The sequence below is a fragment of the Biomphalaria glabrata genome, chromosome 1 (assembly GCF_947242115.1).
Source record: "Biomphalaria glabrata chromosome 1, xgBioGlab47.1, whole genome shotgun sequence".
NCBI lineage: Eukaryota > Metazoa > Mollusca > Gastropoda > Planorbidae > Biomphalaria > Biomphalaria glabrata.
The window spans coordinates 28,665,206-28,677,319 of NC_074711.1; the positions used below are offsets into that span (position 1 = coordinate 28,665,206).

Consider the following 12,114-nt stretch of genomic DNA (forward strand, 5'->3'; position numbering starts at 1 on the left):
TAGCTCTTAGCTTAAGATAGAGGCCTTGCTTCCACACACGGTCGTAAGCCTGTTTAAGGTCTATGAACACTGCGTATGTGCTCTCGGACCTCTGGAACCCGTCGGCCACCTCCTGTGCGAATGTTGTGACCTGGTCGATCGGGCTCAAGCCTGCCCTAAAGCCGGCCTGTTCTGGCGCCAGGATACCGGCACTCTCAAAGGACCAAACTAGCCGCTCGTTAACCATTCGCTCAGCAACTTTGCCAAGAGTTGAGGTTAGTGAAATGGGTCTGTAGGACTCCTCGTTAGTCGCGTCTTTTCGCTTCTTAAGGACTGGCACAATGACAGCACTCTTCCAGGCCCCGGGCAGTCTGGACTCTGCCCAGGTTCGATTCATAAACTCCAGGAGTTTATCTCTCGCAATGCCCCCAAGGTGTTTTACCATCTCAGGGGTAACCTTATCTGGCCCCGGAGCTTTTCGGTTTTTGCACTTAGCTATCGCTCTGTCCAGCTCAGCACGACAGAAGGGCGCGTTGCACGTTGCTTGGCTTTCCGGCTCATCTGGCTCCCTCTCGAGCCTCTTACGTTCTTTGTTGAGGGCCTTGGACATGGCAGACTTCTTTTCGGGCTTGCTGATTTTAGCAAAATGTCGATTCAACAAGCCAGCCATTTTGGTTACCGTCGAGACCGGCCCTCTGGGTGACAATAGAGGGGCAGCCGTTCGCGCTGTGTCTTTGGCCTCTAGGTTTCGCAGAAGACGCCAGGCTTTCGAGGAGTCCCGAAGATCCATCCCGGCGCAGGCAGCGTTCCAATGGTCCGACCGGACGCGTCGGGCCAGTTCACTCGTGGCTCTGCAGAGCCGATTGTACTCCCGCCGGATTTCAGGGGTACCCTTCCGTTCAGCAAGTCTCCGGGCTCGCTTACGTCTCAGGACCAGCTTATTCAATTCCTGAGACCATACGCATTTCTGCCTTACGCCAGGATAAGTCCGCGGGACAAACCTCTTAGCCGCACCCAACATAGCTGCTGTTATTTCGCCGTATATGATGTCAACGTCCCTATCCTCCACTGCAATATTCATAAAGGCAGTGTTGACTGCTGCCTCGTAGGTTCGCCTTGGTGTAACTCCACCTACGCGGGGGTTTTGGGGTTACATCACTGGCCTCTGAGAGGGCAATTGTGACTAGTATGGGTCTATGGTCTCTTCCAATGTCGTCTAAGACTTGAAACTGAGTATGGGATTCTAAATTAGCTGTGATTAGAGTAAGGTCTGGTCTAGATTGGCTGCCATTTCCGGTATGGTATAGAGTTGGGGGAGTATGTTTATTTTGCAGACAGAACAAATTTGAATTATTTAGAAGTTCATGAATTTTATGTCCCGACGAGTCGGTTGAATCATAGCCCCACTGCTGAGACTTAGCGTTAAAGTCTCCTGCGATGACGTTGTGAGTATTGATATTAGTACGGTCATATTCGAGACTAATTTCGTGCTTGGGGGGGTTGTACAGATTAGTTACCGTGAGTTTACGCCCGAGTTTATGTACTTCGAGGGTGATGGCGTCGGTACGCCCATGCACTCGTGGATCGGGGACTTGTGTAGCAACCAGATTGTTGCGTACATAAGTAGGCTAATAAGCCCCCGGCAGTCTGTGCATTTGCACTTAAATGCAGTATAACCGGTAATACTGGCATTGCGTTTGCCAGTTAGTGTCTCTTGTAATAAAGCCACGTCTATTGCCCTCTCGTGGAGGAGTTTTGAGAGCTCTAAAACCTTTGGGATTACCCCACAGATGTTAATTTGTAAGATCAGGAGGGACCTAGTGTTTATGGGTTTAGTCCCTGGAGTGGGTTGGGTCCCACTAGTGTCAGTTTGGGGGCCGGAGGCTCCCGTCACTATTTCGCTTCCAGTCATATTTGGCTGCCGTGTATCTAGGTCGGCAGGAGGTTGTGGCAGACTTCCATCAACCTTGTTCGAATCGGACCTCCGAAGGAGGTACGAATGCAGTGTTCGTTGAGAAGAGGACTTAGGTGGAGGAATTTTAGCTAACTTTTGACGACCTGACAAATTCCCCCTCATCGAGGTCGCGGGGCGACTAGTAGCTGACTTTTCGTGTCCAGGCCTGACGCCCACTACCCGGCGCACGGAGCCTGTTCGGGTCTGCTCGTGCCCGCGTTTTACTGAGTCTGTGCCAATCATGGTTGTATGGTTAAGGCCGTTGGCGGCCTTAGTTACTGCTCTAATGCAGCAGCGTGCATGGCCTATACTTGTGTCGCCACTAAGGGCAAGGCAGAAACCTGCCCAAGCAATCACCGCCACAGTTTGGCTTATAATTTTCCTGCAAGGCAGGAGTGGGGCGGCGCGCGTTTCTCGACATTCCCAGTGTCAGAGTTGCCATTGGTCGCGGCGGATTCCTCCACTAGCGCGCCAGGGAACGGGCTAGATAGAGCCTAGCTCGTGGACGCCAACCGGTCCGCCCGACGCAGCCCGCTAAGGCCGCGCCAGTCAGTCCAGTCTTTGCCCAATAGAGACCCGCGAATCAGCCGAGTCCCAGGAGAACCCGACCAACCCTCGAGTTGGTGTCCAGCGCTATCCGCTTTTCGGAGAACCCGTGAGTCTCTTACTAACCGTTGCCCCGGGGCCCCACGGGGGGGGGGGGGGGGCTGGACATAACCCCTTTGAGTTCCTTTTACACTTGCCGGCTGCTCATTCATCAGCGGCAAGCAACCAGTACCCTTGGCCACTCCCAAAGAGCGGAGTGTTCACGCGGCGACCACGCCGCGCCCAGTCTTCACCAGGATTCAAACCCATGACCCCTCAGTTTGGAAGCAAAGCACTTTACCATTCAGCCACTACACTTCTTCAGAACCTTTTGTGCTAAAACCAAAATGTCATCACTTTACTCATTATTGAACACTTAAATTTTTTTTTCAGCAAATTCTCCCATTCCTGAAGGAAACTATTATTGGAAAGGTGTGTATAGTGCTGTAAAAGTTTTACTTCTATATTTAGTCAGTATCTCAGTATCACAATCAGTAGAAGAAAAGAAAATGAAAACAATCTCTTACTCTTTGAAAATATTTAAAACTTTTTAACAGAACAAAATTTCCTTTTCTAAAACTCTATTACAGAACAGGCAACAGTGTATCAGACCATGCAACATGGTAATACAATAATCATCTTTGTGTTCACAATACCTACTGGAATCCATTTATCAGTACCTAATGGTGCACAAGCTTTCATTGTGAAGGTTAGAAAAGCATTTCATTTACAGAAAAACATAAACATTACATTAAGGTGTTAAAAAAATGGTTTCTAAGAGGATTGATAATCATGCATTTTTTTTTTTCAAAATTTAAAAAAAAAAGTTTACAATTATTTATTTCAGCTTTAAGATAGTTATTTTAAGAGTTTATATATTTATCTATTAATGTTCTAACAGTGAGGTCTTATGAGGAAAAAAAATGTCTCATTTTGATCTCCATGATCATAAACACTGAAAGTCATCATTACAAAAATAAGGACACTGTTGCCAACAGCAAATTAAAAGGTCACAAATTTTATTATCAGTGAAGAGTATTGCTATAGGTGTTGATTCTCCATTGGAGGGACAACTAAGATCTAGTCTCTTGCATCATGTTTCACAAGTTTAGATGGACAGTGAGGGTCTCTTTGTCTCCATACAAAAATTGCTTTTGCTCTCAATAACCTTTTTCCTACTAGAAGCCTTGTCCATTGCTGTGAAAAACTCGCCACCACTACCAAATGTGTTTGCCTTTTTGCAGTGATGGAAATGGTCTCCTTAGCTGTCAATAAGCTTGATTTGCTTGGACAGTAGAGGACGTGCTATTACATTACCCTAGTGGACAAGGGCTACCAGACATTCTTTATTGTCAACACCCTTGATAAATGTTCAAATACAAAATGTGTGTAAAAGATCACTAGGTGTTGAATGGAGAATTGCTCAGTTATAATTTCTAATATTCTTTAAGTCTCGAAAAGCTCTGCAATACAATCTTGTATTTATGAACATACATACATTTTCTTGTTCAAAAATTTTCTATAAAATAATTTTTCTAATGTTCTATTTCTTCTATATTTTCTTTAGGATGCTCATACAGTTTCGATAACTTTAACAAGTGATATTGTTTTTGTTTTGACAAAACCTGACTATCAAGTGTATATCAGTATCTGCAAAGGTATTTTTACAAAAATTGAAATGTCTCTTATTCTAGTGCATTAACAAAAAACACTTAACCATTATCTTCAAATACAAAGACAAAATCTAATAAAAGACTCAGAAAGACACAAGAATAAAGGCTCATTCCTCATTCCATAAGCTAGGACAAATTTGTACAAATGCTTCTTCTTCCCTAGTGCTATTAGAGCATGGAATGGGTTGCCTGAGCTTGCCAGGAAAGCCAGTGACTAACAGAATTTAGGTTATTTGGTTAATATGCATGACTAAATACATGACACATAGGATGTAATCATCTTCTTTTTTTGAAGTAACATCTGTATTATATAAGATAAGATAACATGTCTGCCAGTAAGCAGGAGCTTCCTAATAATAGTTTTTTTGGGGGGGTTAAAATATTCTTTCTATTTCAGTACATGATACCACAACAAGCTTACCAGAAACCCCTAGCTCAGCAGAATTTCCAAGCATCCCTGAAACTGGGATAACAAATATAGAATCAGCTAGTGTCTCTCAATCAGTCGGATCTTCAGTCCCATCTTTTTCTTCTGTATCACCATTTTCTGAATCAGCAAGTACCAGCACTCCAATAAGTGGCCCAAGCATAACAGGATCTGAGTCTGAAAGTAGCATCACACCAGTAAGTGTATCAGGATCTTCTGGCTCAACACCATCAGTGTCACCACAGTCTGAGTCTCAAAGTAGCACCACTCCAATGAGTGGCCCAAGTATATCAGGATCTTCTGGTTCACCACCTTCTGAGTCTGAAAGTAGCACCACCCCAATAAGTGGCCCAATTATATCAGGATCTTCTGGTTCACCACCTTCTGAGTCTCAAAGTAGCACCACCCCAATAAGTGGCCCAAGTATATCAGGATCTTCTGGCTCACCACCTTCTGAGTCTGAAAGTAGCACCACCCCAATAAGTGGCCCAATTATATCAGGATCTTCTGGTTCACCACCTTCTGAGTCTGAAAGTAGCACCACCCCAATAAGTGGCCCAAGTATATCAGGATCTTCTGGTTCACCACCTTCTGAGTCTCAAAGTAGCACCACCCCAATAAGTGGCCCAAGTATATCAGGATCTTCTGGCTCACCACCTTCTGAGTCTGAAAGTAGCACCACCCCAATAAGTGGCCCAAGCATGACAGAAACTTATGGTTCACCACCTTCTGAGTCTGAAAGTAGCACCACCCCAGTAAGTGCCCCAAGCATAACAGGACCTTCTGGTTCACCACCTTCTGAGTCTAAAAGTAGCACCACCCCAATAAGTGGCACAAGTATATCAGGATCTTCTGGTTCACCACCTTCTGAGTCTGAAAGTAGCACCACCCCAGGAAGTGCCCCAAGCATAACAGGATCTTCTGGTTCACCAAATTCTGAGTCTGAAAGTAGCATCACCCCAATAAGTGGCCCAAGCATAACTGGATCTTCTGGTTCACCACCTTCTGAGTCTGAAAGTAGCACCACCCCAATAAGTGGCCCAAGCATAACAGGATCTTCTGGTTCACCACCTTCTGAGTCTGAAAGTATCACCACTTCAGTAAGTGGCCCAAGCATAACAGGATCTTCTGGTTCACCACCATCTAAGCCTGAAAGTAGCACAACCCCAATAAGTGGCCCAAGCATAACAGGATCTTCTGGTTCACCACCTTCTGAGTCTGAAAGTAGCACCACCCCAGTAAGTGGCCCAAGCATAACAGGATCTTCTGGTTCACCACCTTCTGAGTCTGAAAGCAGCACCACCCCAGTAAGTGGCCCAAGTATATCAGAATCTTCTGGCTCACCACCATCAGTTCCATCACAATCTGAGTCTGAAAGTAGCACCTCTCCAGTAAGTAGCCCAAGCATAACAGGATCTTCTGGTTCACCACCATCAGTGCCACCAACATCTAAGCCTGAAAGTAGCACCACTCCTGTAAGTAGCCCAAGCATAACAGGATCTTCTAGTTCAATACCTTCAGTGCCACCACAATCTGATTCTGAAAGCAGCACCACCCCAGTAAGTGGCCCAAGTATATCAGAATCTTCTAGTTCACCACCATCCGTGCCACCCACATCTAAGCCTGAAAGTAGCACCACCCCAGTAAGTGGCCCAAGTATATCAGGATCTTCTGGCTCACCACCATCAGTGCCATCACAATCTGAGTCTCAAAGTAGCACCACTCCAATAAGTGGCCCAAGTGTATCAGGATCTTCTAGTTCACCACCATCCGTGCCACCCACATCTAAGCCTGAAAGCAGCACCACCCCAGTAAGTGGCCCAAGTATATCAGAATCTTCTGGCTCACCACCATCAGTGCCATCACAATCTGAGTCTGAAAGTAGCACCTCTCCAGTAAGTAGCCCAAGCATAACGGGATCTTCTGGTTCACCACCATCAGTGCCACCAACATCAGTGCCATCACAATCTGAGTCTGAAAGTAGCACCACCCTAGTAAGTGGCCCAAGCATAACAGGATCTTCTGGTTCACCACCTTCTGAGTCTGAAAGCAGCACCACCCCAGTAAGTGGCCCAAGTATATCAGAATCTTCTGGCTCACCACCATCAGTTCCATCACAATCTGAGTCTGAAAGTAGCACCTCTCCAGTAAGTAGCCCAAGCATAACAGGATCTTCTGGTTCACCACCATCAGTGCCACCAACATCTAAGCCTGAAAGTAGCACCACTCCTGTAAGTAGCCCAAGCATAACAGGATCTTCTAGTTCAATACCTTCAGTGCCACCACAATCTGATTCTGAAAGCAGCACCACCCCAGTAAGTGGCCCAAGTATATCAGAATCTTCTAGTTCACCACCATCCGTGCCACCCACATCTAAGCCTGAAAGTAGCACCACCCCAGTAAGTGGCCCAAGTATATCAGGATCTTCTGGCTCACCACCATCAGTGCCATCACAATCTGAGTCTCAAAGTAGCACCACTCCAATAAGTGGCCCAAGTGTATCAGGATCTTCTAGTTCACCACCATCCGTGCCACCCACATCTAAGCCTGAAAGCAGCACCACCCCAGTAAGTGGCCCAAGTATATCAGAATCTTCTGGCTCACCACCATCAGTACCATCACAATCTGAGTCTGAAAGTAGCACCTCTCCAGTAAGTAGCCCAAGCATAACGGGATCTTCTGGTTCACCACCATCAGTGCCACCAACATCAGTGTCATCACAATCTGAGTCTCAAAGTAGCACCACTCTAATAAGTGGCCCAAGTGTATCAGGATCTTCTGGTTCAACACCATCCGTGCCACCCACATCTAAGCCTGAAAGTAGCACCACCCCAGTAAGTGGCCCAAGTATATCAGAATCTTCTGGCTCACCACCATCAGTGCCATCACAATCTGAGTATCAAAGTAGCACCACTCCAATAAGTGGCCCAAGTGTATCAGGATCTTCTGGCTCACCACCATCAGTGCCATCACAATCTGAGTCTGAAAGTAGCACCACTCCAATAAGTGGCCCAAGTGTATCAGGATCTTCTGGTTCACCACCATCAGTGCCACCAACATCAGTGCCATCACAATCTGAGTCTGAAAGTAGCACCACCCCAGTAAGTGGCCCAAGTATATCAGAATCTTCTGGCTCACCACCATCAGTGCCATCTCAATCTGAGTCTCAAAGTAGCACCACTCCAGTAAGTGGCCCTAGTGTATCAGGATCTTCTAGTTCACCACCATCCATGCCATCCACATCTAAGTCTGAAAGCAGCACCATTCCAGTAAGTGGCCCAAGTATATCAGAATCTTCTGGTTCACCACAATCTGTGTCTGAAAGTAGCACCACCCCAGTAAGTGGCCCAAGTATATCAGAATCTTCAGGCTTACCACCATCAGTGCCATCACAATCTGAGTCTGAAAGTAGCACCTCTCCAGTAAGTAGCCCAAGCATAACAGGATCTTCTGGTTCACCACCATCAGTGCCACCAACATCAGTGCCATCACAATCTGAGTCTGAAAGTAGCACCACTCCAATAAGTGGCCCAAGTGTATCAGGATCTTCTAGCTCACCACCATCCGTGCCACCCACATCTAAGCCTGAAAGTAGCACCACCCCAGTAAGTGTCCCAAGTATATCAGAATCTTCAGGCTTACCACCATCAGTGCCATCACAATCTGAGTCTGAAAGTAGCACTTCTCCAGTAAGTAGCCCAAGCATAACAGGATCTTCTGGTTCACCACCATCAGTGCCACCAACATCAGTGCCATCACAATCTGAGTCTGAAAGTAGCACCACTCCAATAAGTGGCCCAAGTGTATCAGGATCTTCTAGTTCACCACCATCCGTGCCACCCACATCTAAGCCTGAAAGCAGCACCACCCCAGTAAGTGGACCAAGTATATCAGAATCTTCTAGTTCACCACCATCAGTTCCACCACAATCTGTGTCTGAAAGTAGCACCACCCCAGTAAGTGGCCCAAGTATATCAGAATCTTCTGGCTCACCACCATCAGTGCCATCACAATCTGAGTCTGAAAGTAGCACCTCTCCAGTAAGTAGCCCAAGTGTATCAGGATCTTCTGGTTCACCACCATCAGTGCCACCCACATCTAAGCCTGAAAGCAGCACCACCCCAGTAAGTGGCCCAAGTATATCAGAATCTTCTGGCTCACCACCATCAGTGCCACCAACATCTAAGCCTGAAAGCAGCACCACCCCAGTAAGTGGCCCAAGTATATCAGAATCTTCTGGCTCACCACCATCAGTGCCACCAACATCTAAGCCTGAAAGCAGCACCACCCCAGTAAGTGGCCCAAGTATATCAGAATCTTCTGGCTCACCACCATCAGTGCCATCACAATCTGAGTCTGAAAGCAGCACCACCCCAGTAAGTGGCCCAAGTATATCAGAATCTTCTGGCTCACCACCATCAGTGCCACCAACATCTAAGCCTGAAAGCAGCACCACCCCAGTAAGTGGCCCAAGTATATCAGAATCTTCTGGCTCACCACCATCAGTGTCACCAACATCTAAGCCTGAAAGCAGCACCACCCCAGTAAGTGGCCCAAGTATATCAGAATCTTCTGGCTCACCACCATCAGTGCCACCAACATCTAAGCCTGAAAGCAGCACCACCCCAGTAAGTGGCCCAAGTATATCAGAATCTTCTGGCTCACCACCATCAGTGCCATCACAATCTGAGTCTGAAAGCAGCACCACCCCAGTAAGTGGCCCAAGTATATCAGAATCTTCTGGCTCACCACCATCAGTGCCACCAACATCTAAGCCTGAAAGCAGCACCACCCCAGTAAGTGGCCCAAGTATATCAGAATCTTCTGGCTCACCACCATCAGTGCCATCACAATCTGAGTCTCAAAGTAGCACCACTCCAATAAGTGGCCCAAGTGTATCAGGATCTTCTAGTTCACCACCATCCGTGCCACCCACATCTAAGCCTGAAAGCAGCACCACCCCAGTAAGTGGCCCAAGTATATCAGAATCTTCTGGCTCACCACCATCAGTACCATCACAATCTGAGTCTGAAAGTATCACCACCCCAGTAAGTGGCCCAAGCATAACAGGATCTTCTGGTTCACCACCTTCTGAGTCTGAAAGCAGCACCACCCCAGTAAGTGGCCCAAGTATATCAGAATCTTCTGGCTCACCACCATCAGTGCCACCACAATCTGTGTCTGAAAGTAGCACCACTCCAGTAAGTGGCCCAAGCATAACAGGATCTTCTAGTTCACCACCATCAGTCTCACCACAGTCTGAGTCTCAAAGTAGCACCACTCCAATAAGTGGACCAATTGTATCAGGATCTTCTGGTTCATCACCTTCTGAACCTGAAACTAGCACCACTCCAATAAGTGTCCCAAGTATATCAGGATCTTCTGGTTCACCACCATCAGTGCCACCATCAGCTGAAACTGAATCTTCCGCCACTCCTTTATCAACAACACCTGGACCTCTTGTCAGTGTTCCAACTGGAAGCATCACAAGTAGGCTATACTTTTACTATTTATTTTTTATTTTTTTTGCTTTAATGAATATTGTGGGTTTTTTTCAGAAGTAATTTTTTAGTGCTTCCAAATATTAAACCATCTTTTTACTTTTTTTTTTTTAAATTACACCATGTTTTTCCAAAATTGTCATTATGTAATAAATAAATTAGAGTGAGCCCTAACTTGAAAGTCTTTAAAAAAAATAATGTAAAAAATTATATAACCTCCCCCAAGACAAAAAGCACAGTTAATGTGGGTTTTTTTTTCAAGCTGCTTCATTGTTGGAGAGTTTCTTCATTACATATTAGCTCAGTTTAAACTATAAGATAAATACAATTTGATAAATATTTTAGAAATTTAATTCACTACAAAAAAACATGATAAGATCATAGCCCATACAACTCTCTTAAACAAATTATTGAATAAATGGTAGTTCTTAACATTTGTATTTTAATTTTTCAGCTTCCAAACCATGTCCTCTTCACTTGAATAGTGTATCTCCTGAAAACATTTTCTCTCCAATTTCCTTAAATGGGAGCACTTCACTGGACAATTATCTTTATAGCATAACAAGTAGTAAAGAATATATTGGAAATATAAGCATCACCCCTGGTAAAGGTTATCTTCTGGTACCAATAGCTTTTTACTCGGCAAGTATTTTTTTTGCATTCATTGTGTTTATGTGTGTTATGTTATTATAGCACCTTGAGCCTACATTTTGTTTGTGAACAGTGTTTTATAAATCAAATTATTATTACTATTGTTATTAATAGTAAGAAAATGTGAGTTTTTCTGTTGTATCTAAATAGTTAAAATATTTTAAATATAGATCTACTTATCAAAGATGTGCATTAAATAGATTTGTCTTGGAGATTTTTTTAATGAAAATATTTCTGATTAAAGATATTAAATTTTTGGTGGGTTTTTCAACGAAAATGTAATTTATTTGAAAAGACAATTTCTAGTATGAAAAGCATCAATACTTTAAAATAGACCAGTGTGATTAGTATGGAATAGTTAAAATACTTTAAAATAGACAAAGTTGTTAGTTTCTACTAGGTTTTTTCCTCATGCTGTAGTGGTGTTTTTTTGGGTATTATTTATTCTTATTAATTCAGTTTTCTTTTCTTTAATTTCTAAATCAGTCTTCTCCATTTCTATTGCTTCCATTGCAATAATAACAATAATTGTTTCTTATTGGTTATTTCTTAGTCATTGTTGTGAATGTAATTAAGGTGTGACAGTGTGTGTGTGTGTTGTATTGTTTGAATATGACTGAGTAACGGGGCCCTCTACAGAAGTTTGTGTAGCACAAGCCCACTTTTGTGAACTCATGTTTAGCAGTAAGGCTAAATTCACATTATTTACTGTTCTAGGTGAACTTCATTGGAGACGATTCATTTAAAGCTGTTTATTTTACTTCAAGTAAGTTTTTTCATAATAGTTTTTCTTGACTTTTAGCTTAGTATATCTATTTTATCTTGTGAATTGTTTTGAAATTGATGCTTTCTTTTGCACATTAACCTCCTGTTTAGGTATCACAGAAAACTTTGAAACAGAAGTTCAAAATTTTGCTGGTAAGATACTAGTATATAATTACTTTAATTACTTATAGTAAACCTATTACTTAGCGATAGTCTTCTGTTTCTTTTGTGCATAATAATTATTTAATCCAATGTGGTACTATTTGTTTAGTTATGTAACAATGACTTTTGTTAAGTGCATATTCATAGTAACTTTGTTTTTAAATTGTATTTTTGTAGCTGAATTATTTTTTTTACAGAGAAACTTAAGGCTGAAGTTTTCTACTTGATTGCTCCAAATACTGCCATTATTTTGTTTTGGGCAGTGTCAGGAACTTATTACCCTGAACTGTCTACATCATCAAGGCCCTCAATTCTGGAGCTAATGGTAAAGCTTACTTTTTGAAAAAAGTTTAAAATGACAAATATGAAATTTCTTTTTTTAAGATTTATAGTTAGAAGCTTTTTTCAAACTAGTCG

At 43.7% G+C, this 12,114-nt stretch overlaps 1 protein-coding gene across 1 annotated transcript in view; it reads left to right on the forward strand.

Moving 5' to 3' along the window:
- LOC106059342 (serine-rich adhesin for platelets-like) overlaps positions 1-12,114 on the forward strand; it is a 58,168-nt gene that overhangs the window by 40,759 nt on the left and 5,295 nt on the right. The window contains exons 42-49 of the mRNA XM_056010991.1: positions 2,912-2,950; positions 3,109-3,227; positions 4,086-4,176; positions 4,589-10,108; positions 10,574-10,761; positions 11,488-11,536; positions 11,647-11,688; positions 11,895-12,022. Coding sequence (XP_055866966.1) covers positions 2,912-2,950; positions 3,109-3,227; positions 4,086-4,176; positions 4,589-10,108; positions 10,574-10,761; positions 11,488-11,536; positions 11,647-11,688; positions 11,895-12,022 — 6,176 coding nt within the window. The remainder of the gene's footprint in view (positions 1-2,911; positions 2,951-3,108; positions 3,228-4,085; positions 4,177-4,588; positions 10,109-10,573; positions 10,762-11,487; positions 11,537-11,646; positions 11,689-11,894; positions 12,023-12,114) is intronic.